Source organism: Nipponia nippon, unplaced genomic scaffold, assembly GCF_047370975.1.
Source record: "Nipponia nippon isolate SJK-2023a ecotype South Korea unplaced genomic scaffold, ASM4737097v1 scaffold_1, whole genome shotgun sequence".
NCBI classification, from domain to species: domain Eukaryota; kingdom Metazoa; phylum Chordata; class Aves; order Pelecaniformes; family Threskiornithidae; genus Nipponia; species Nipponia nippon.
In genome coordinates this window covers 40,506,401-40,530,090 of record NW_028262290.1, presented here as the reverse complement: position 1 = coordinate 40,530,090, position 23,690 = coordinate 40,506,401, and the positions used below count along the sequence as shown (strand labels likewise).

General features: G+C 38.9%; 1 protein-coding gene across 4 annotated transcripts in view; it reads left to right on the top strand.

The window, feature by feature from the left end:
* Positions 1-23,690, top strand: part of CHD7 (chromodomain helicase DNA binding protein 7) — a 145,752-nt gene that overhangs the window by 88,659 nt on the left and 33,403 nt on the right. For all 4 annotated transcript variants that reach the window (XM_087752683.1, XM_087752692.1, XM_087752706.1 and 1 more), the window contains 9 exons: positions 6,718-6,856; positions 10,214-10,351; positions 11,399-11,464; positions 16,423-16,478; positions 17,932-18,046; positions 19,406-19,489; positions 20,430-20,567; positions 20,664-20,785; positions 21,267-21,510. In XM_087752683.1, the coding sequence (XP_087608809.1) occupies positions 6,718-6,856; positions 10,214-10,351; positions 11,399-11,464; positions 16,423-16,478; positions 17,932-18,046; positions 19,406-19,489; positions 20,430-20,567; positions 20,664-20,785; positions 21,267-21,510 (1,102 nt within the window). The remainder of the gene's footprint in view (positions 1-6,717; positions 6,857-10,213; positions 10,352-11,398; positions 11,465-16,422; positions 16,479-17,931; positions 18,047-19,405; positions 19,490-20,429; positions 20,568-20,663; positions 20,786-21,266; positions 21,511-23,690) is intronic.

Here is a 23,690-nt window from a genome sequence, read left to right as displayed (position 1 = left end):
AAAGCTTTTACTGCAGGGCTTCTCAATTAGTGTGATTTTATGAGGTCTTGACTGCAATGAAGCTTTGTTTAATTAGCAATGGTTAGAAGGAGTCTGCCTCAAACACGTGCGCAGGTTCGGGTGGCTGCACTGGACATCAGACCTCAGAGCTGGTCTGTCCTGTCCACTCAATCCTAATATCTCTTTGCCCATCTTCTCTAAATCTTAGGACATGCCATGCAGATTAAAGGAGCAATGTTTCCTTTGATGGAACAAATCACAGCTTTCTTAGTTGCATTTGTAGGAGAGTCTTTATCTTCTTTCCCATGCACAGCTCTTGTCCCTGGGTGGCTAGGCGACTTACAGCATTCTAGTAAGTACTAAGCCCTGTTGTTTTACCTGTGAGGAAACGTGTTTGGAGCGGCGTTAAGAGCATTTGCTGTTCCTTATGCTTAGAAAGTCCTACTTTTCCCATAATGGGCTTGTGTCTCTGTTACCAAATGCTCTCTTGAAAACAAGGTTGTTCTCATTTTGTGGTCTTGTCAGCTTCGGTATCAAACTTCTCTGAAGAACTCCGAGACTGTGTTGGGATGCTGTGCTGCCAAAGAATTTTAAATCGGTGAAAGACACTTGCTTTCTTTGGCAATATCACAGACTGGGGAGCCTGTCCAGTGACAGATCATTGAATCAAGTTTTTGAATAAATCAACAGTCCAAACGTTTAATCATCTGAACCACAGTATTTCAGCAGCACTAACTCTGGAAAGGAAATATTACAGTAGCCGAGATGAGTGATGTTAATGCAAGTTAATATAGATTATGGATGATTATGTAGCAGTAAAATATTTTTATAAAGTTAGTACCTGGCATGTGTTTGTTTACTACTACTGCTTATATTGCTCAGTATTTTTCTTCTAAGCATTGAAAGGAGTAATGTGATTTTTAGATTTCTAAGTGCTGTGCAAAACTCTCAGGTTTTCATTCCTGAATGAACTGATGATTCAGGTAAATAAAGTCAGATGTAGGAAATGTATTTATTGAAGAGCAACGTTTTTTTGGATAGAGCGTAACAAGTCCTTGATAGTTAATTTTGACACAGCCTGTATTAGAGTATACACATAGATTAAAAAATCTGGTATTTAAGTATCTTAACCATTTTGTAATTTAATATAGCTCGTAATTTAACCCTGTTATTTCAGTTCCAATTTTGACTAACAGTATAATCCTTTTATTAAACAAACAACAACAAAAAAACCAGAAACTTTATCCTTCACATCTCTTCTATCTTTAGTGTAAGTTGTGACAAAATGAGCAGCCGGCCTCACTGAAATGGACCTTCATGTGAGGGACAGCAGTCAGATTGGAGAATGAAAGAGTCTGATTAATTTCATGCTTGTTTGAATTGCATGTCCCACGGCATCTTAAAAAGAAAACACCCAAATGGGCTGCTAGTATGTTATACTGCATACTTGGTGATTTTGAAAGAAAGATTAATATTATATAACACGTTAATATCGTACTATTAAACTTGTAATGGATACTAGCCCAATCCTGCCAATACAGAAAGACAAATACATGGTGGCTGGAAAAAAACATTTGCAAAACAAATTATCATGGACCAAACTAGTTGGGTTGGAAAGCAAAATGTAGGTATACCTAGGATCATAAATGAAGGGTTTTCATCAAATTGTGTGGGTGCAGAGTATTATGTGGGCTCTTAATGTTATGGAGCCAGCTTTAGGCACATGCAAAGCAGGCAGATTTTTCCAAAAGTAGATGGACAGGGAAAGGCAAGTAGTCCTACTGAATTGCAAAGTCATGGCTCAGATGTCTGTTCCTCCTGTGCCTGTCCCTGGAGGAGAGGAGGACCACCTGTTTGAGAAGATCACGCTGCAGCACAGCTGATATCTCTCCCGCTGCTTCCTATGAAATCCTAGAGAATGGCCACCGATTATGGTGAGGGAAGCAGTAACTATTTGCGAGGGCCAAATGGCAGCTCTTTGCAGGAGCTTGTCCCTCCTCCCATCCTCCTCAAAGCAGTGTGCTGTGCTTTGCAGGGCCGCTGTTATCTGCTTCCTCCCCTCCCTGTGGCAGGGGAAACTCCTCGTCCTTCCCACACATACAGCAGCGGGCTGGGATGCAGGGTAGGGCGAGTGGGTTGCTGCTCGCAAGGGGAGTGCTAAGCATGAGCATAATGACCTCTTTTAGAGGGAGATGGAGACGGACTTTTTTGGTGCACAGATTCGCTGTTTGTTGTATTGGAAAGGGGATGGCTCCTGGCCGCGGAAGCGGGAAGCGGCTGCTGCGCAGGGGAGCGGTGCGGACAGCAGCATGCAGCACCCTGGGGAGCTGGAGGACAGGAAGAGAGGTCCTGGGGCGGTGGTGGTAGTTTCCACTCCCAAGCTGGGATCGTCCTGAGCGAGGCAGGAAGGGGGTGCCTGTGGGAGAGAACAGGAAATCGTGCGAGATTTCCATGCACGCGTCCACTGAGGCTGTTCCTGTTCACACCTGTCCTCATCTCCCTTCTGAACCAGCCCAGCTGCCAGATATTTACCTTTGCCTTTGCTGCTGGCAGGCCTTCTGGGCTTTGCTGTTACTGAAGCGTACTTTTTAGTAATTTGGCTGAGTTTTCAGGCTGGAAAAAACCTAGTTGTCCTGTTGTTTTTCCTACTTTTGTGACATATAAAAACGGATTTAAAAAAATATGTTTTGATTACACTAGGAGCTTCAAAAATAATTGTTTTCCTCAGGCAAGGCAGTACAGAAAAGGCAAGGCAGTACAGAAAGTCTGACAGCTCTAACATTTTGAGAGAGTGGGATTATTTTTTTTATGGTTTTGATGTGCAACAGTGGATGTATAACTTCTTTTTTTAAGCCAGGTTCCAATCATGAATTTGTCACGGGGCAGTGTTCCCAAACGGTAAAATAGGGATCAATAGTCTGTCTGACTTATTTTAAATGTTTAAGTTACAGAAAAAAGCATCATCCAAATCCTGATAGCCATCATAAATTACAGTAATAAATAGATCTGTCAGTTACCCAGATCAGGTGTAGCAGTTGCACAATGTAAACATACAGGCTAATTACTTCCCCTCTTAATCCTGCGAAGCATGCCATGCTTTTTGGGGTATTTTTGAGTCAGATAGTTTGGCCCTGGTAAGTTCCTGGAGTTTGACCTAGCTCTGTAGGTGGCTGCTTGATGAACTGACACAAAACACTTTGTCAAAGTTTGGATACTTGTTCTCAAATTGTAATTCAAGCTTTCTTTTCAGATATCCTACTTACTCTTTTCCTCTTCAGCCCCTGTTTTCCTTCGTGTTGTTGTTCGTCTGACCTTCTGCAAGTTGTCATCTTACTGATCCCCTTTGGTCAGTATGCTGTGCAGTCCTCGGGGATAAGAGGATGAAACCAGAAAGTGGTATTGGACAGCTAGATTGTAAGACATCTGATCTGAAATGTCTGTTTTCGTATCGCTTGAATAGAAGGACTAGTTTTAACTGACGGTTTTAAAATATTTTAGTGTTTTGTGTGTGGTAAATACTACTTCAGTTTCTTCCAGATTTCTAGTTCTTGTTTTGGGACTGGACACTATCTTGTCTCTAGTGGGACTTGGCTAAATTTTGTAGTAAAAAATTTAAATGTTGTGTAAAACCAAATGAGAGCGAGCTGTCTAAATGTGTATATTACAGTTTGCCTTTCCTTATTGCCAAATTTGGAAAGTACTATCAGATGTGCATCCAGAGTTAAGCATTGACATGCAGACCCTAATGGTAATGGCAATTTGTCTAAGAGCAGGTTTTTACCTGCCTGTACTCACAGGTGGAAAGGTAATTCTGGTCCAGGCTAACACCGTTCCTGAATGGCACGAGTATGATCTGCTGGAAAGTGGAAAGGCTCAGTCGAAAGCGGGTGCATTGAATTGTGAGGATCAAATCACGCTGGCTCCGTGGGAGGAGGGAGAGGAGCAGCAGTTGGTGGCAATTCGAGGAAGCCGATGCTGCCGCTGGCCAGGTGAAGCTCCTGGGTGTGTGATGCCCAGGGGGAAGCAAAGCCTCGCCTCGCTCAAAGGGACGGGGCTGTTCTTCACCTAACTTCCTTTTCTTGAAACTGTAGCTGTGCATTTAAAAAGAGCAATTTTTCTGCTGAATTTAGAACTCAAAATTCCCAGTGCCACTGCACACGCAGGCTTTGTTCTCCCCCAGGTTGGTGGCTCTTTCACGTGTCGGTTTTTAACCGGCCTGGCAAGGGGAGAGGTTTGAAACTGTGTCCCAGTTGCTTCGCCTGTGTCTCCCTTACCGCGAGTGACCCAGGACGCCCAGGAGCGGCCCCAGGGTATATATAGGTCATGAAATACTCTCAGCCTGGAGTCCCTGCCGCTGCGAGGGGGGGAAAGGTCTACGGCAGGCTGGAAAGAAACCTTTGTCGGGGCAGACCTGCCGCCAGCGCTGGAGTGGCTGGCGGGGTCTTTGTCTGGGCCTCGCCGGCAGCGCGGTGGCGGCCGGTCGCCCGGGGCAGGCAGGCCCTCGTTAGCGCTTCCCGGCCTTTCAGCAAATTGATATTTTATCAAACCCGGTCCACGCTATTCTTGCCGACTTTAAGCCTGTTATTCATAGGCGGCGGTGCTCCCGGGGCACGGTAACGACTACTAAACTTAATTGCGCGCCTCGCTCTGATTTACGGGGGTCAGGGGCGAAGAGCGCCAGCCTGTCAGCTCGCTTCACCTGGCGGCCGTCCAGCTCCCCTGACAGGCTTACCTTTCATTTCAACAAATTCGAGAAATATGTAAAGTGGGGTTTGGTTTGGTGGTGGGTTTTTTTTGTTTTTTTTTGGTTGTTTTTTTTTTTTTTGGAAGCGGTTTCGCGGTGATTTGATTAAGGGGGGGGGGGGGGGGGGGGGGGGGCAGAGGACGCGGCCGCGCAGGTGCCGGGAGCGGCCGGGCGCTGATTGAGGGAAGCAGATGGCTGCAGTCGGTGGCCGCCAGCCAGCGGAGCAGGTGCTGGTCACGTGGCCGCGGGTTGCCGGGGCGACGCCAGCGCTCTCGGCGCGCGGATGAAAGGCGAGGGGGCCCCGCTTCAGCTGGGGCTTTGTGCCATTGGTGGCAGCTAGAGCGGAAACAAACGCCGGGAGGGGAGCCGCGGCCCGCGCGCGCCCCGCGCGCCCGGGGGAGGCCGCCGGGCGGGCCGCGCTCTCCCCGTCTCCCCTCCGCCTCCCTCAGGGGCTCGGCTCATGGCCGCGCTCGTCCCGCCGTGCCAACACCACCACCCACCCCCACCCCCTTCTTAAATTCTCACAGTTTGAGGTGTCTTTTTGAGAGGAAAGCCCTGTAATTTCACCATAATACAAATCCGTTTCCAAAACTCCCAGTCTTTTCACTTGCAAATTCTGTTTTTGAGTCAACATCAGTTTAAACGCAGGCGGCAAAAGAGAACGACGCGACGACCGAGTTTCTCGCGGTCCCAAAGCGACGTCTAACCGCATTCGGGAATTTTAAATTGCAGCTCCAAAATACACCTTCAGTGGGCCAAGGCGCTGATCAAAATGAACAAGCTTAAAGCTGATGTTTGTTTGAGAAGTTACAAGGCTGGGGATTATGAAGGAAAAACAAACCCCAGGCAGCATCCCGGGTATGAAATTAAAACTTCGAGGGTGCAGAAGCCGTATAAAAGCGCCTGTCACGCTGTTTGGCGACCTGTACTCGCCGTTTGGCGGGTGCCAGCGCGTAACTAACTCTGCGCTGCTCTTAAACATCTCGGTATTATTTCCACAACCAGCCTGTCAAATCAGTATCAGGCCTGCAGGGGTTGACCACAGAGGAGGAAAAAAGCCTAGTGAAAACCCACGCGAGGCTCAAAAGCTAAATGTGCTTAAAATTACTAACTTTTACCGTCAATGCTTCTTCGTTGCTATTTAAAAATTTCATCCCCACAATGCTGAAGGTCATCTCGGTGTGTGATTTGGTGACGACGTTATTTAAAGCTGAATTTTGGTACGTGCGTCCTTACTCATTTCCAGGCCTTTGAGTGCAGTTGGAGAGGTGGGGTCCCAGCTCCTCAGGTGGTGAATGTTTTTTGTGGGGGAGGAGGGGGAGAAACAATCCCCAAAACCTTTCTCTACTGTCGGAGGATATAGCTTTCCAGTATCATGAAGATGCTGAGATACCAGCTGGATGGTTTTTTTCCCCCCCGTACACGCTGTGTTTGCATGCATTGAGGCTGTAGGGGTGCCCTCAGAGCTGACACAAAAGGGCCTTTTCTGCTTGGAAATAGCAGGGATGGTAGAAGAAAACGAAGGATTTTCTCGTTTGTTCCTTTGTTTTGATCGCGCTTCCTCTGGTTCTGCTCACCTGGTCCGCACAGTTAATATCAAGACAAGTGCACACATAACCCTGTTTCTCTATCACATGTGTCAGGCTGCCCAAACACCGCCTTCAGAAAGTGCAGGTTTTGAAGAGAGCAGCTCTTCCTTTCCAGTCTCATTTTTAGTTTCTTGTTGAAGACATATTCAGTGTCACTGCCTAAGACCTTGAAGGGAAGAAGCGAGGCGTCCGTTGTTAAGGAATGGGAAATGTATAGTGATGGCCCATGCATCATTGATTTTACAGTTATGTTTAAATACTTAAATAAGGAAGGCAGTTGAAAATAAGTGACTGAAAATAAACATCTCACAGATTAACTATTTTGTTAAGCACTTTTTGCTTACAGTTTTGTACAAATACTGATGAAAAATACCTCTGTTTCAGTAACAAGAAACCAGATTCAGAAACTAGTGCTGCAAAGAAAAAGGTTAACAAGGGAAAGGAAGGTTCTGAAAACTCAGATTTGGAAAAAACTCCGCCACCATCACCTCATCCTGAAGACGAAGATGACCCAGGGGTTCAGGTAATGCTATCTTTCAAGGTCAATGTAGCCATTGACAATTTAGGTGCATGAATGGTAGTTCTCACAGGCTGACAGAGATACAGGTATTACAGATACAGGCTGACAGAGATACAGGTATTTGGGTATTTTCTGTGTTGTTTAGAATGATATACCAAGAAGGTGAGAACTGGAAATCACCATAGTGAATATTTTACTAAAACAAGTATTTCTCATCATAATTTTGCTTTACAGTCTTGTTACCTGCAGATATGTGTTCGGTGCTGCTGAGTTTTCACGCGTTCCCTTCCATCGCTGTTGCATTACGGTGCTGAATTTTCTGCTTTGTAGACTTACTGTACCATTATGAGCTCTTTCTTATAAGCCTCGTGTTTCTTCTTGCATTGGCTTTGCAAACCTTCTGAAATCAAGAATAAGACATGACAAAGCAGGATGTCAGAAATGTGCACGTCAGGGACTTGTAACTACACTGCTTTCATGGATGAAGGGCCTTTTTGCAGGACTGCCAGTCATCTGCTAACATTGACAATTTCTCTTGACCACTGTGCACCTATCACTTTCTGTCCAAACTTCATTTCGTGTAAAGAAAATCTGGAAATAGAAATAGCATATATGGCAACTTTTGTGTGCTCTGTCATGAGCCGTGTTAAGAAGTGGTCAGCTCTTGGCTTGCTTCTGCTGGCAGTGGTCAGAGTGGGCATTAAAAATAAGAATTCCCTCATGAAGGGGTAGAGGCATATTGTGATGGGGAAAGATGAGACTCCTAAATAGTCATGCTGGTATTACTGAAATCCATTGCGTTTGTCCGTTGCACATCAGGTTGTGGATGTGTTGCTTCTAGTTATGAGGGATGTTGAGACTGATGTTCACTTGACAATGGTCAAAGCAGCCTGGTGAAGAGGCTGGCAAACAGTGGTGTCCTAACACAAACATGGTTTATGCTTTCCCCTTTACTGTTTTCCAGAAGGGCGTAGAGTATACTGAAATGTGAGCAATCTAGCATACTTGAGTTAAAAACAAAAGCAGCAACAGAAGAGAGTGTTATTTCTGATTCATGCAAACCATGTATTCTGAATTAGAGAAGTTGAGATACACCATGCAAACATTAAAATGTTTGAAGAATAAGTTTTCTGTCCTGTGCCACAAATCTCTCTCAGCCTGATTAATGGCACTGACAAAAGATGTAGAAGAAACTTCTGGAGTTGATGGTTTTTTTGGTTAACTTGCAAGTAATTATATACTGTCTACAGTTGAATATATATGCATGTTTTGCTTTTTTTCAGTTTAGTGGGACAAACCTTTCTCTTTGTGAAACTCAATTGGGTGCTAAACTTTACATTTGAAATACTTTTTTCTTTTTGTAAATACAAGTGTTAGGGCATTTGCATCACTTTTTAATTAAAATGTAATAAAGTATTTCAGGTAATTTTTGTTTCTTAATACTTTCTCACACTGTGTGTGTTATACTGCACGCACCCTTCTTTGTGTAAACTTAGGGAAGGGTTACAACCATATACGCTAGGACAGCTAGAATTAATAACCTGTTATGCCTTTCCCAACTGAGATTGATATTATTCAGTTGTCTGAAACACCGTTGCATTCTTAGGATTAAATACTGAGTGTTCTGTAACGATATTATGTACTAATGCACACTGTTATCTTTAGAGAGGAAAAATACTTACTTATGCCTGTTACCGTACAGATTTTTTAGAATCCATTTTCAAGCGTATTGCTCACCTTTCTATCTGTAGATCGGTTAATGAGTAAAAGATAATCTGATGCAAGTAAATGTATGCACAGTTTCTGACAGCAGTGCGTAACAATTGCAAAGCCTCATGTGGATGTTAGAGGAAACAGGAAGCTAACCAAGTCAATGAAAATCAAATAGAAGATTACCATAACGTTTTAGGCATCCTTTCTATTAGGGAAGTGGAAGAAGAGATTTTTGGCACCAAAAATAATGGTAAGACTTACCTATTGAGCCAAAAGAAAATTGATATTTTCCCATCAGTGATTACGGAAATGAGGGTTCAAATTTGCCAAGTGGCATCTATTTTCAAGTATAAAAATATTGTTAAAGTTTTGTGGGAGTCCCCCATAAGTTACTATGTTAAAGGTAGAAGCCACATCACCATTGTTTAAAAGGGTGATGTAAACTTAACCTTTGCTCAAAAATTTCATTTTCCGTTAAAGAAAAGATTTATAATTATGTGAAGTGCATCAGATATTTGTGCTTTAAAAAGTATGATTAACTATCTAAAAGTAAATGTTTGAGTTCGTCTATGTACATTGAGAGACCTGGGTGCATAGATCTGTTAAACAAGGTACATAAGTATTTGCATGTACCGGTGAAGATGTGTGTTAAGCTGAGAAAGACATAAAAATAAGTAGTATATCAATTCATAAAGATTTTTTTTTTTTAACAGTTGATACTCAACATAATTTTTTTTTTTTTTTAATATATACATCAGTCCATTGAGATATTTGATGCTCAGTTGACAGTTTCCTTCAACGGCATATGCTCTCAGCTTTTCAAAATGTATAACCTGATGCAGACTATTTGGGAATTTGAATTTTACTGTTGCACAAAATGGTGTCTGGCACCGAGTGTCAAGTTGCAAATTCTGTCAAATGCACGCTTGTGTATTTTACAGATTGTTTTCTACAGTTTCTCTGAATCTTTCTCTCATCCTGGACATGAGGGTTGGGGGGACACAGAAACCATGTCTTCAGTTTAGGGTAGTTCAAGTTTTTAATTTTCCTCTCTTAGTTTGGGGTCTTTTCCCATGCTGTGCTGCAGGGTGTCTTTCTGAACAGCGCTGGGTCAGTGGAGTGAGGAAATTGTATTTCATTGTATTTCCCCTACAAGATAATCTGGGTACAACTGGGCGGATGGGGAGAGCAAGAAAGTGTGTTGTCACTGCTTAGCAACACCAGGAGCCGTGCTGCGGAAAGGTGGCATTTGGTTCCTGCATTGGCCATCTGTCAAAGTTTGTCGTAGACGTGAATTGAGAGGTGCAACTTCTTGTATTTTAATTTGCTTTCTGAGATAACGCTTTTTAATTTTCTAATGTGGTTTTAGTAATGCTAAAAAAAAAATTACCACTTCCCAACTCAGAACAAGCATGAAGTGGGTGGGTTGGTTGGTTGGTTTGTTTGTTTCAACAGACATTAAAAGCAGCCAACAGGCAGGAACTCAGAATAGTAGTATGTTGATTCTACTGTTTCTGTCAGGGTGCTGTAAAAGTAATCGTGTTTGCTACACAGTAGTATATTTGAAAAATATGAAGAAGTTTCTCAGTTATTCTGCAATCTTACCAGTTTTGTTTCTCATGAAAAATATCAATGCTTTCTATTTAGAAGCGGCGCTCCAGCAGGCAGGTGAAGAGGAAGCGTTATACAGAAGACCTGGAGTTCAAGATTTCAGATGAGGAGGCTGATGATGCTGATGCTGCTGGACGAGACTCTCCTTCAAATACTTCTCAGTCAGAGCAACAGGTCAGATGCGAACGGACTGGAAAGATGGCTGTAACTGCAGCATTCAAAGTTCAAATGTGGGCCCTTCTCTGGAATGGTTTTCATCCATGGTTGGCACAGTGTGCCAGAAGGCATTAGCTTTTTACCATCTTAAAGAATATATTAATTCATGACTTTGTTTACAAGCTGATGATATGCAGTTTGACACAGTTCTTTGACATTAAAAGGAAACCAAACTGGACTGCTGGGAGTCTTGAATTTACTTCTGTGAATTCAGTGGTCTGGCTTCTGTGACTTTAATAAACCACTCAAGCTTGTCCCCTGCTGCTAGGCACTGTAAGAACCCCTTTATGAAATTACTGCCTTGTCGTACCCAGCAGGGTACACTTTATTCTCTGTGCAATGTAAATGATGGATAAAATAGTTTGAATAAGATGAGGGGTAATAATATAGGAATGACTGTTGTAACAATCTCATTGTTTTGTACTGCTTTTTCTAAGAACTACTTCACTTAACTAACTGATGACCTATTGGAGAATACATACATGTTCTTTGGTATCTCATTTGGCAATTTGTTAAGCCCTGTGAAATACTGTATGTGATCTCCATTGTTAATTGTGTCTTAGGTTTGCCTGCAGTTGTAATAGTGAATTAATGTAATAGTGTGATAGAGAATCTCAGGCAATTTTAATAGCTATTGTGTTGACATTTACATATCCAGCTAGAGTTTTTGAACATCATCTAATATTTGGGCTGTATAGTGCTGAAAGCATTTAGGAGAGATGAACTGCTCGTGTGGTTATATCTCTGTATCCGTGCATATTAGCCTTAGTGAGAGAGCTGGAGTTGCGTTGGCTCTTTAAAAATGGGCTTAAACAAGTATCCTTCAATCCTTTATTATGGTATTAAATCTGTTTGAATCCTCTCAGTTCTCATGCTAGGGGGAAAAAGTCGTCCTGTATATTAAACTCCTGCTGTAAAAAAATTATTTCAAGTTTTTATAATGAAGTAAGTCTTCAAGTAACAAAGATGCACTCCCATAACTCTTGTATGGTATTTATGATGTAGGAATCTGCTGATGCTGAAGGTCCTGTTGTGGAGAAAATCATGAGTAGCCGCTCAGTCAAGAAAAAGGTAAAACCAAACCCCTTCCCCCCATATTTTTAAACAGGCTAAGCATATTTCTGCTGAAACCTCTATTAAGTTCTTAAAATACCTTGGATATTCCAAATTGAAAAACTGTTTTATTGAATAGAGGAGGTTCCCTGAAAGTGTCTTTAGATGGTATTTAACGTGGTTTTGGATAGACATACACAAAACAGATTACTTGCTTAGTCTTCCGCTCTTTTCTTGCATTTCTTCAGATGAGAATTTTGATTTTAGCAAATAATGCATACCTGGATGAAATCTGTGGTTCTCTTCACTTCAGAGTGATGTTTTATGGGAGTTTGTGGAGTGAGAGAACTCTCTTGCATCCTAAGTTTCTGCCTTTTCTAGTAAACAAAAATCCTTGCCCATAATTTTTGTATCTTTTGATAGTGGTTGTGCTTAGCAGCTAAAACAACTTTATATGCAATCAGGAATGTTACGTATACAGATGGTTAATATCTTCCTTGTCGCTATGCTAAGATGGTGAAAGAAACACTCTCTTTAGTTAAGTGTGGTGCTCTTTTAATTCTGCCCTGGTTGCTAGTTATGTTCTTACTTTGCTTACGGATTCTTCTGATCTGCTTCACAACTTCATTGGCCTTTGCACTTCTAAACTGTTACATTCTGAGTAGGAAGTAGAAAAGAACTTGTTCCAAAAAGGGCATTATTATATTTTATAGACACTCTTGTGTAGCTAATCCTCTGACTTGTACTGCAGTTGGGCAGAAAACTGTCTGGTTAATATAGATATGGTACTCATGTTGACCTTAGTTAACCAGAAGTATTTTTCCTTAAAGTAGTTACCTTTATTAATGGATTTTTTTTTTTTATGTTGTGGTGGTTTAGTTTTGGGGGAAGGGGGGATTTTTTTTTTTTTTTTCAATTTTATTACTACTGTCATAACATCATTAACAGCTTTGTAAACCTGAATTCATGCAATGTCATGACTGGCTGTGATTGAATTTGACCTGTTTCTGCAGCTTTCGCAGCATAAAACCTCTAGGGCTTTTTTTGAAGTCCAGAGCTATATTTTGTATTTCAAACCATAGGCTTATTTTTCAGAGGAACTTCATGTAATATAAACTTAGTAATTAGTTGTCCTGATGATCTACTAGGCAGGAGAGGAGAAATGTGATCTTTTCATAAATGTCTTTACATTGGAAGCTGTTTTTCACCAATTATTCTTCTCTTCTTCCTCTCCCCTGCAAACAAAGGTGTGATTACTCATGGGGAGTGTGTATTTTGCTGCAGTTTGTGGGAAGTGGTTGGTCTGCTGCCTACATGTCTTTGATTGCAAGCTCTGCTGGAGGCAAGCTCTATTTTGAGCTCTTTCTTTAATGTTTTTTATGGATTGTATTTGCAGGTTTGAGGGGTTGTCTCTTCTTTCCCTGCTCTTCTCCCCAACCCTCCTCTCCAAAATTAAAAAAAAAATGGATTTCAGGATGTTAGTATTTAACATCTGAAGTATCCAACTGTGCTTTTATTAAAGGTCTTTTACACTCTTACTAACGTCATCAAAACCCTGGTTGTTAGATTACTAATCAAAGTAAAATTGCTGCGATCAGGACCAGTGCATAAAATAAACATGAGGAAAGGCTTCACCAGGAAACCTTTCAGTGGATTAGGTTGTAACAAAGATGTTGTGTTCAAATAAAGGACATTCGATAATACACTTATGGAGCAGTATTCTTATCATAAAATTATGCTGATTTTCTCAAAAATCGCCTTAGTCTGGCTTTGGAGTTACCAGATATGATGCAGTACTGTACTTGCAGTCATTTTTGAAATGTACAGGGTAAAATATTAGAAATTACTTTAGTTCATGTTTGAAGTATAAAAGACAGCGTTTTTCCCTGTTGTTCTTAACATGGAATTTTGAATTCTGTTGAATACTCTCCCTTCTTGCAGAAAGTGTTAAGTACGTGTATCACTCTCTTTCCAAATCATCACGGTCCTGACGTCTTCAGTTTGTGTGTGGGAATGTTTCATTTTTTTCTAATTATTTTCTTGGCCAGCTTTAGCCCCCTTTGAATTTCTTCTCCTTAACTTTTACAATGAATGACTAGAACTAAGTGTGCTATTCAGCACAAATAGCACATATTATGCAAAGGTGTGGAGTTTGTAGAACATTATACCTACATGTTACGCATCTGAATTTCTCTTTTTGCCTACCAATACATGGTAAGGATTAGATGTAATTGAACTGTGTACAAATGCCTACATCTCTTCCACAAACTGATTAGTTTACAACCTAGTGCTAAGTATCAATTGAGGTGATTGGTTTTTATGTGTTGCTTCGCATCTGTTACTGATGTGTTCTGTCTGCTATTTTTCTAGCAGTTGATATTTGTTTGGGGTTTTTTTTGGTGTGTTTTTTTTTTTTTTTTTTTTTTTAAGCTCGCTCTTGTCTCTACACCTGAGTGGCATGCTCAAATAACTTTTGCATTAGCAGGTATTACTGTATCACTTCTGTGGCAATGAGGGTGCAAGATTGTGTGCTCTTAAGTATTTGCTTGAAGGACGGATCATTTATTTCCTTAATTATCTGCAGAAACTGTGGATCAGATTGTCAATTATGGTCGCACCTGGGCAATGATAATTTGAAGTGTCCTGTGTTGCCTAAGTCTGCCATGCGCTATATTAGGATGTCTGCGTAATCAGTTTTGGGAGAGTTTTGCATGAATGTTCTATCTCACCTTTTTACCTGGTTAATGTAAATGTACGTGTCATGGGGGTTGGTCAGTGACGTCAAAGGCATAAGCTTCTGTCTCATATATTCTAAACTGATGTATTGTTAAACCCTACTTGTGCTGGTGATTGTAACTTGATAAGAATTTTTTTCTTTTAGACATAAGCATGAATGCCAGAGTAAGATTTTTAGAACTTTTTTTTTCCCGAAATAATTTTTATTTAGGTGAATCTTTGATGCACATTCATTGAACATGTAATAACGTAGACCAGTTATTACCTATTAGACAATACAAAAGTATGTTTTACTCATGAGAGTTACAGGTTTTATCAAGATTTATATTGTAAATTATTGTTAATAATTCTGCAGTTGACAGAAAATGCACTTGACTGAAATGCTGTTGAGGGGAGTTAAATTGGCTAATATGAAACCTTTATATATAGGTGTTTAACCATGTTGTCATTGTAAGATGGATGTGTCTCAAAGGATTCTGATTTAAAACTAATGAAAGAGTCATAACTAATGAAAGGCCATAACACATTCCGGAAAATAAAAAAAAGTTAACGTCTTAAAATTAGGGACGACTTCTTAAAGACTAATTTTGCCTCAGGGTAGTGAATAGATTCAGATAATGGGATCTCCTTTTTTTAATACTTTTTTTTTAAATAGTTTTGACCTCTAAATATGAATATCTTCTTGAGAAATATCCCTTTCAAATTTTTTGTTTAAAAAAAAAAAATCTTCATGGTCTTCAAATTTCTTCCTTTGACAGTATCTTTGTAAGTGACAGAGAAGCTTCTTCCCTGTGTTTAGGGTTAGGGGATAGTTTATCTTCAGTAGAGGGTTCGAAATGATCAAGAGCTAGCTCCAGGAATACCTTATCTTCCATTTCTTCAGAGGGAACTAGGTGGAAGCTGGTGTTGCGCCTCTCTCTAGAAAGGAGCACAAGCAGACTGTACTGGAGTGATATAAACGCTAAAATGATAAAATCATTGTGGAATCAGTCTGGAAGAGAAGGAATACGATGTAAATCAGGGATTAGGAATGCCTTAACTTTTTCTTCACTGTGCTAGAATAGAGTTTAATGCAGCTGCTATGGTTGTTCTTTAATTGCACTGCTATGGAAGTAATGTCTAGCCAGCAACTTTTCTTTTGAGAGAGAATTTGGAAGATGACAATTCATCCTCTAGCTTCAGAGCATCTCTCTTTTATATATATTTTTTCTCTCTCTTTTATATATTTATATATATGAAAAGATGGAGGATGTTGACTTATACAGGGGTCAACAGTTTTGTCTGTTTAGTGCTACATACAATATTTATTACAGATGTTGTTGTCCCTCATGAAGTATGTAAAACAGAAAATCCTCTTCTGTTTAAAATTGTTCCAAAGTTCATTAGTAAACACAAACCGTTAATGTTGTGACATAAATGGAATTCTGAATGTGTGCCTGGTGCACTGTCCTTAGTTTGTCCTATGGCTGGGTTCAGGAGTAATTCAACAAAGTATTACATGCCATATGTTATGCAGTACTTTGGCACTAGGGATGAGTTAAGGGTAGTCTCAACCCTTAGCACTGAATGCCCTTGGTTTTGCTGGTTTATATCACAACTTTAACCTTGCTTTAAATGTAGGTTTTGGGTGTTAATTTAATTTGGCTGCTCTGTATGTGAGACATCTTGCCTGAGTGAATTTAATTGCACCATTGAGTAAAACTAAAGCCATGAACACTGATGCACTAAAATGCTAGCCGAGGTATAAGGTTTAGTTTTATATGGCTTCTTGTTTGGAGTTATTAACTATATGGAGGAATAAACCCCCTTTAAAACTCTTTTTTAAAACATTACAAAACCCACAATGTAAAGTTGCCATGAGCCAGCCAAAAATAATACATATGGCATTCAGGAGTGCAGTTGCTAATTGGCTGCTGCCTGAGAAAATGGTACACTTGGCTTCTACTTAACACTGTGGGTTTGGCAGAAAGCCAGGTTTGGGGTGAGGTTGTGAATGAAGCTGCATGTGGTTAGGGAGGAGTTCAAATGATTCATCTCTTGGAAGTTGTAGTAAGCAGTGCAGTATGTACTTGGGTAAGCTGCTGGAGGAAACTCTTCACCCATGTCTTCCCCCTACAAACGCTTTCCTGCACCTCCACTTGTCTCTCTGCGTGGGGACCGTATTTTGGTTAGTTTTAATCATTAACTAAATTGGGCTGTTTAGTGGTTTAATTCACATTTCAATATTTCTTTTCTTATAGATGGAGAATGGAGAGGAGGTAGAAACAGAGGAATTCTATGTAAAGTACAAAAACTTGTAAGTAAAGTTATAGGTTTGATTACTATCTTTAAGTTCACATAACTTCCAAATAGTTTTTAAAAACTGGTTTTGTAAATGATATAAGTGCTACTATTCAACTTTAAACATTTCTAATGTTTAATCCAAAACAGTGGCAAATAAACAGGGAAATACCTTGCATTGGTTTTACTAGGTTTCATAGTGTAGTCTCAATTTGTGTTCTCGCCAAAATGAAATCCATAGGTAAAATTTCTCTGCTATTCAAAACTTCAATCTAAGCCTCATTATGCATGCAGATTCATGAGCACATGCCTGTGTAGCTGTGTAGATCTAGCTGCAACTGTAGAGTAACGTGCCTGCAATCTACTCAAAAATAGCCCTTAATGTTGTTTCAAAACCAAGATTTGTGTGCAACAAAATGTCTACAATGACAAACGAGATGGCTTCCGATATTTCAGCAGATAGCTGCCCCTCCGTAAGAGGGATGTAATAGTGGTGAGAGCAGCATGTTGTTTCACTTCTGGGCTCTGAAACTGCAATGCAATTAGTATTTAAAATAAGATACTTTGCAGCAGGATAAGCTCATTTTTCGTTCAGAAAAACAGCATATCTTGTTTAATTTTGGCAAATTTTTCATCCGAGAGACAGAAATTTCCTTAAAGTGAGTCTCATGCCACTAAATGCAGATAGTTGACCTCACTTTAAGTATGCTGCCATCTTTGTACCTTTTGCACTATGTTGATTATTGCATGATGTTTAATAGCTTAATTATGCTTTGTTTAGTTTTATTACATTGGCATGTAATTTTTGTATTAACTATTCATGTCTTAGACTTCTTAGCAATATAACTTTTGACAGATTCTAAATTTATAAACTGGGACTAGTCATTTTGGCAGAGATGCTCATGTTCCTTACTTTGTGTTTTCTTAAAAATTAATTATTACCATGTAACTGCATTTACAAGGGTTTTTCTTTTCTTTCTATTGGTGTTAAAACTTCAAATGACTTATATCTGACTTTTAATTACAATGCTGTTCTCACAAAAAACAGGGTATAGCATGTTAGTATTTAGAAAATCTGCATATTTTTATTAACTTCTAAAAACCCTACTCTTTACTAGAATATGATGTTAAATAGTGACATTTATGATAAATGTCTTGTATAGTAATTATGTTTTAAGTATGCCCAACAAAAATCATCTTAGCTTTGTGCTAAACACTAAACGAATGGGGTATGTATTTAAGTTTTGAGTAGGAGTTGTTTTTATTTACCGACAAGTTTCTCCATTAGTAAGTACAATTACTTCCAGTAAGGATGATTTGTTAATAACCTGTCTGATGAAGAAGATAGTGTCCAGTTTCCCAAGCGTGGAACTACAGTGTTCTGGAAAGATCTAGCTATACTAGTGGGATACACAGGAGTATGCAATGGAAGCATAGTTCTGAGTAAGATTTTCTGTTTCATCTTCTAGTTCTTACCTTCATTGTCAATGGGCATCTGTGGAAGAGCTGGACAAAGACAAGAGAATTCAGCAGAAGATTAAGCGGTTTAAGGCAAAACAGGGCCAGAACAAATTCCTTTCAGAAGTACGATTTGTTTTTGTTTCTTTTAGCTATTTAAGGAATATTCTTATGAATTCTTGTTCTGTATACAAGCAGAAGATTTTGAACAACTGTGTGGTATATCAGTAGCATTTATTCTGGTATAAAGTATAACCATTCTTCATCCAAGTCTTGCAAGTTTATGAAACTCAAGTGATCTGTCCTGACTGTTTACTTTTTACTATATTTTTTTTTTCTTAAAGTGAGTGGTTAGTTGTTTGCATTGTAAGCATGACTCTTACTGAATCAGTACCAGGTCTCTCTTCTCAGGAGCTGATTATGCCAGAAAAATGTATCACATTTTTCTGTGTTATGGACTGCTGCTCACTAGGGATTCTAAGCTTTTTATCATCAATTTAATTTCACTTAGAGCCATAAGCAGTAGTGTGGCGGGGGTCCTGTCAATAAAAGACCAGATCTGCTGATTTGTGTTTCTGAAAGCTTACCTTTTAGTAAAATGCTGTCTTTTGAGGAAAAAAACAGGTTCATGTGCAACTGTATTTATTTATTTATATCTATTTTTACTATACAGTTTAAGCTGAACAAAACCTATTGCAAATTGAAAACTTCCATCTGTTCTAAGTGAAGATGCCTGGAATTGCTGCTTTTTTTTTTTTTTTTTTTTTAAAATGTTTCCAAGTGGGTCACAAGTTATTGTAAATATTTGGAATTTATTCTTGTTTTAGAAAAAGCTATCAAAACGTACATAGTCTCTAGTCCTTTTGCCTACCTTTTCTATTGGAGGGGATTTTAAAAGTATAAAATGAAACACAACGCTTTAGAATGCAAGAGAATCCTGCAAGTTGTTGAAGGGATAAGAAAGAAAATAACAAATTGTGATTTTTGGTGAAACTGTATGCACGCAGTGTCTCCTCTCTGTTTTTGAAATAATAATCTTTGAATCTTGGTTATAAAGCAGTTAGACAATTCCTGTAGTTAAAATAATCCAAAGGCACTTAGTGTACAAGGCTCTAATTTCTTTATTGCAAGCTGTAGTTTTCAAGAATGCTAAATACATTGCATGCCATAAGCCTTTTCGATTGCTCATTAGTGAATTGTAATTTCACACTTCATTTAAAATATTCTTAAACATTCTCTCACAGTAAAAGGTTTCACACAGTAATTAAGAGGCCCAGTTAACAAAGTCTGAGAAGTCTGATTCCCTCACGGGGAATGATCTTGCTGAATTGTAGCATTTCAATTAACATGTTGAAGTTTGCCAAATATAAATTCTGTGTCACCGTGACCCAAAATATTATTGCCTGGTGAAATATATAATAACTTTTCCTCTCAGGAAGGGCTAATAGAGATATCTTTTATATTTTTGCCTCTCTCCTCAAACAGATTGATGATGAGCTTTTTAATCCAGATTATGTGGAAGTTGATCGAATCATGGATTTTTCACGTAGCACAGATGATAATGGAGAGGTAAACAAAACTTCTAGTGCATCTGTAGTCATATAGACTTTATGTATAGAATTTATTGTTTAGAAATGTGTATATATTAAACACTTCAGAACCTACCAGGGTATATGTGTGTAGAAAATAGGAACGTATTTGAGAAAACATTGGCTAATATAGCAGTTTCCCTAAAATAAAGGGGTTTAAGTGAGAATTCCAAACTTCTTGTAAGTTATTTATATTTAAAAAAAATACAAAACAAAAAGAAACCCCAACAACAAAAAAAACCCTCTGATATGTAGATCTAAGGTGGTACTTAATACTGTAGAAATATGATGTCCATGCAGGTAATACAGAATTTAAACGAAAATTGCAAGAATCTTAGCTAAATGTTATAGTAGTTTAGACATCGTTTAGACCATCTGTTGCAGGATAGGTCCCGAATTCACTATTTCTTACTTTTTAATGACTTGTTCTGCAGAAGAAGATCATTTTGTCTTCCAGGAGACTCCTTTGTGGTCCTGGGGGAATAGAAAGCTTCACTGACAGTGTCAGTGTTCCCATATTGCTCTATCAGTGAATGGTGGTAGTGGCTTGCCTACTGAGAAGTTTCTGATGACACTGATACGAAAAAACATTTGACTGTTTAAATACGTGGTAAAGCATAGATATTGTAACAGTTGGAAAATGAATATTGTTTTACTTCTAAGTTTTATTCTAACCTTAGTGATTTCAAATGTAGTGTTGTGCTCGTTTTGGTGATAAGCCTGCATTCCCCGCGTTCTAATCTTACTTCGTTAGGTTGTCAGGGTGTCAGACTGCTGTTTGCTTATCGTTTTGGCTGATTCAGACATTCAGGTCTGGTAAAGCTTTTTGAATTGTATCTAGTGTGCAGATCTCCTGTAAAAATGGATACACTTTTATTCTTTCTAAATTGTGATGTAATCTTATTTTTGTCTTAACAAAGCCTGTAACGCATTATCTGGTGAAATGGTGTTCGCTTCCTTATGAAGACAGCACTTGGGAGCTCAAGCAAGACATCGACCAAGCTAAGATCGAAGAATTTGAGAAACTGATGTCTAGGGAGCCAGAAATAGAACGTGTGGTAAGAATTGGCTCCGTATAGAGGATTTTATTTGAAAATAGTAAAGTAATGTGGTCTTGCAGAAACCACTAATGGGATTTGCTGTATTTGAAACAGGAGCGACCTCCTGCCGATGACTGGAAGAAATCAGAGAGTTCCAGGGAGTATAAAAACAATAACAAACTCAGGGAATACCAGTTGGAGGGAGTAAACTGGCTTCTTTTCAATTGGTACAACACGTACGTAAAATATTGCTTACTGCTGAATCCTGATTTGGAAAAGCTTTTATAGCTTATTTGAAACAATAACCTTTTAAAGTAATCTTCGAAAGCGAGGTCTTAGAATTATTTACATGTCTCATTTTTTGCTGCGGGAGTCATATACAAACTAATTTTGGGTGGATAACATAATGTTACATAAAACGTGAATATTTCAGATAGATTCTTGTGGCAAATGTTTTTGCGTGTATGTGTGTTCATGCGCACCCCTGCTGCCCCTTCCTCCCCCGCGTAAACTTGAGAGGTACATAAAATGGATATATCCATGCTTATTGCATCACAAATCATAACATTTATTTAAAATGCAAAAAGATCACGATGTCTTTCCACTGAAAACTTGCCATTCAAGAGATTTCTGTTTTATTCAGTTTAGCTTCTTACTGATTTTCTATGTTTAAAGTTAGGAATAAATAATTTAGACTGCTTTTATTATTGTTTTCAGACGAAACTGCATTTTAGCAGATGAAATGGGGTTGGGAAAGACTATCCAGTCCATTACGTTTCTCTATGAGATATATTTGAAAGGAATCCATGGTCCTTTCTTGGTTATTGCACCATTGTCCACAATTCCCAACTGGGAAAGGGAGTTCCGCACCTGGACAGAGTTGAATGTGGTTGTGTATCATGGGAGTCAAGCAAGCCGGCGGACCATTCAGTTGTATGAAATGTATTTCAAAGATCCACAGGTAAAAACTCTTCATGATTTTTCTTTTTCTCCTTTTTTTTTTTGTGTATGCGTTACTGTTGTTTATTAATCTAAGCATTGATTAGGTTTTTAGTACTGATATAGTAGGTTTTAGCTAATAATGAAGGTATATGTATTAAGAAAGAGAGTGCTTTTTAATAGTAACCAAGAAATCAACTGGAAATAGAGGGGGGACCAAGAGTTACTGAGATGGTACAAGTCTTGTTCAGGGTTTCATTGTTTTGTGCAAGGTTTTCATTATTTCGCATTCCTGAGGAGAGCTGGCAGAAAAGATTCTTAATGGAAAAACTACTTTAATTGGAACTAAGCTTGAAAATCAATCTTTGCCTACCATTCCAGGAAAAGACCAGCTTGCAGAAATTAGTTGTCAATGCTTCTTTATCAAATTTTATAAGTCAGATATATTTTGAATCTGTGTTACTGTGGTCAGGTTAAATAGTTCTTACGAGAGAAGGAAAGCAGGTACAGAACAGAATGGGGGTAGAAACAGAAAATTATTTGGAAAACGGAAACTATAAAGTGCAACAGATCTCTGCACTTAAATGCATGGCTTTGCCCAGAGTAAGTAAACAGGATTGGGGAAAAATAATGTGCATACATTGAATGTTATTGCAAAACAACATAATCCTCCTCACTTAAGAGAAAAAAAGAGTGGAAGTTCAGCCTGATTTGATATATTGTGGAGTATTATTTCCAGCTGAGCTTAAAAGAAGTGATAGTGGTGAATTCATATATTTAGATTTTCTGTAAAGCATTTGATTTTATGCCACTGGATATTTTGACTAATAAACTAGAATGATATAAAATCAATATGGCACACATTAAGTGGATTTAAAACTGGCTAACTGATATTTCTTGATGTAATTGTAAATGAGAAATGATTTGCATTTCCAGTGTAGTTCTTCAGGGATTGGTTCGTGTCCATGAGCTGTATAACACTTTTATCAATGACCTGAAAGAGAACATAAAATCATTACTGAGGAAGTTTTCAAATGACACAAAGATGGGGAGAGTGGTAAATAATTAAGACAGTTCATGGAGACAGAGTAAGCTGTATTACTTAATAAATTGGATCCAAGCTAACAATACTCAGAATAGCTAAATATAGGGCTATCTGTGGACAAGGAATGGAGATGATTCTTACAGTAGGGAGAGCTCGGTTCTGGGAAGGCTGTAAGACAAATGCAGATCCTTTTGTGTCATGACACACGACCAGTTAAACATGAGTTCATACTGTGAGACTGTGGTTAAAAGGGCTAGTGTAGTGCAAGTGTGTAGGAGGAAAGAAATCTTTATTAAAGAGTAGAAAAGTTACAGCATTCTTCTCTTTGTCAGTAATGTGGTGGGTAGTCCAGTTCTGCCTAGTTCTCACTTCCTGTCCTCAAAAAGAGTGTTGAAAAACCAGAGTCCTTAGAGCAAAGCTATGAGGGTGGTTGCGGGATAGAAAATATGCTTTTACAGGGAAAGAACTGAGTAAAAACTGTTTTGAAGGTGATGCCTGTGGCACAACTTGACATGCCATTAGGGCAAACAGAAATAGAATCACGTACTTAAATATAATAGAAAAACACATAGTAACTTATAGTAGTTAGAAGTTACATGTTTGGCCTAGAAAATTACCATTTTCTCAGCAATTTATCAAAGAAACTTTCAAATCAAAATCATATACGCTGTTGTTAAAGAAGAATGATTTGAATAACAGTTGCTACACTGAGATCTAATGGCTTATATTCCTTATGATAATAATCACATTTAGCTTCTTATCTAGATGTATAATACACAAATGAACTGGGATTGATTTGTACCTGGGTTTAAAATTATTTTTTATCAGAGGTAGATATCTATATGAAATTTAAAAATTTGAGTTTATAAAATAATGTATCTACTGAAGTGTTTCCCGTGTTAAAAATCATGTTTGTTTGTTATTTAAGCGGTGCTTGTTCTCAGCATCTTCTTCCCCTTAGTATGCAGTAGTTACATAGCATGAAACCTGAAGGAATGTCATCAGAAAAATGCCACTTACTGTGCAGATTCTTAGTGTTATTTTGGCAATATCATTTCATTGATCTAAAGGCAACTGAAAGAATCTAAAGCAAGATGCTGCAGGAAGTTTTGTTCCCCCTGTTGCATATTCTTAACTCGCCTCTGCAATGACCATAG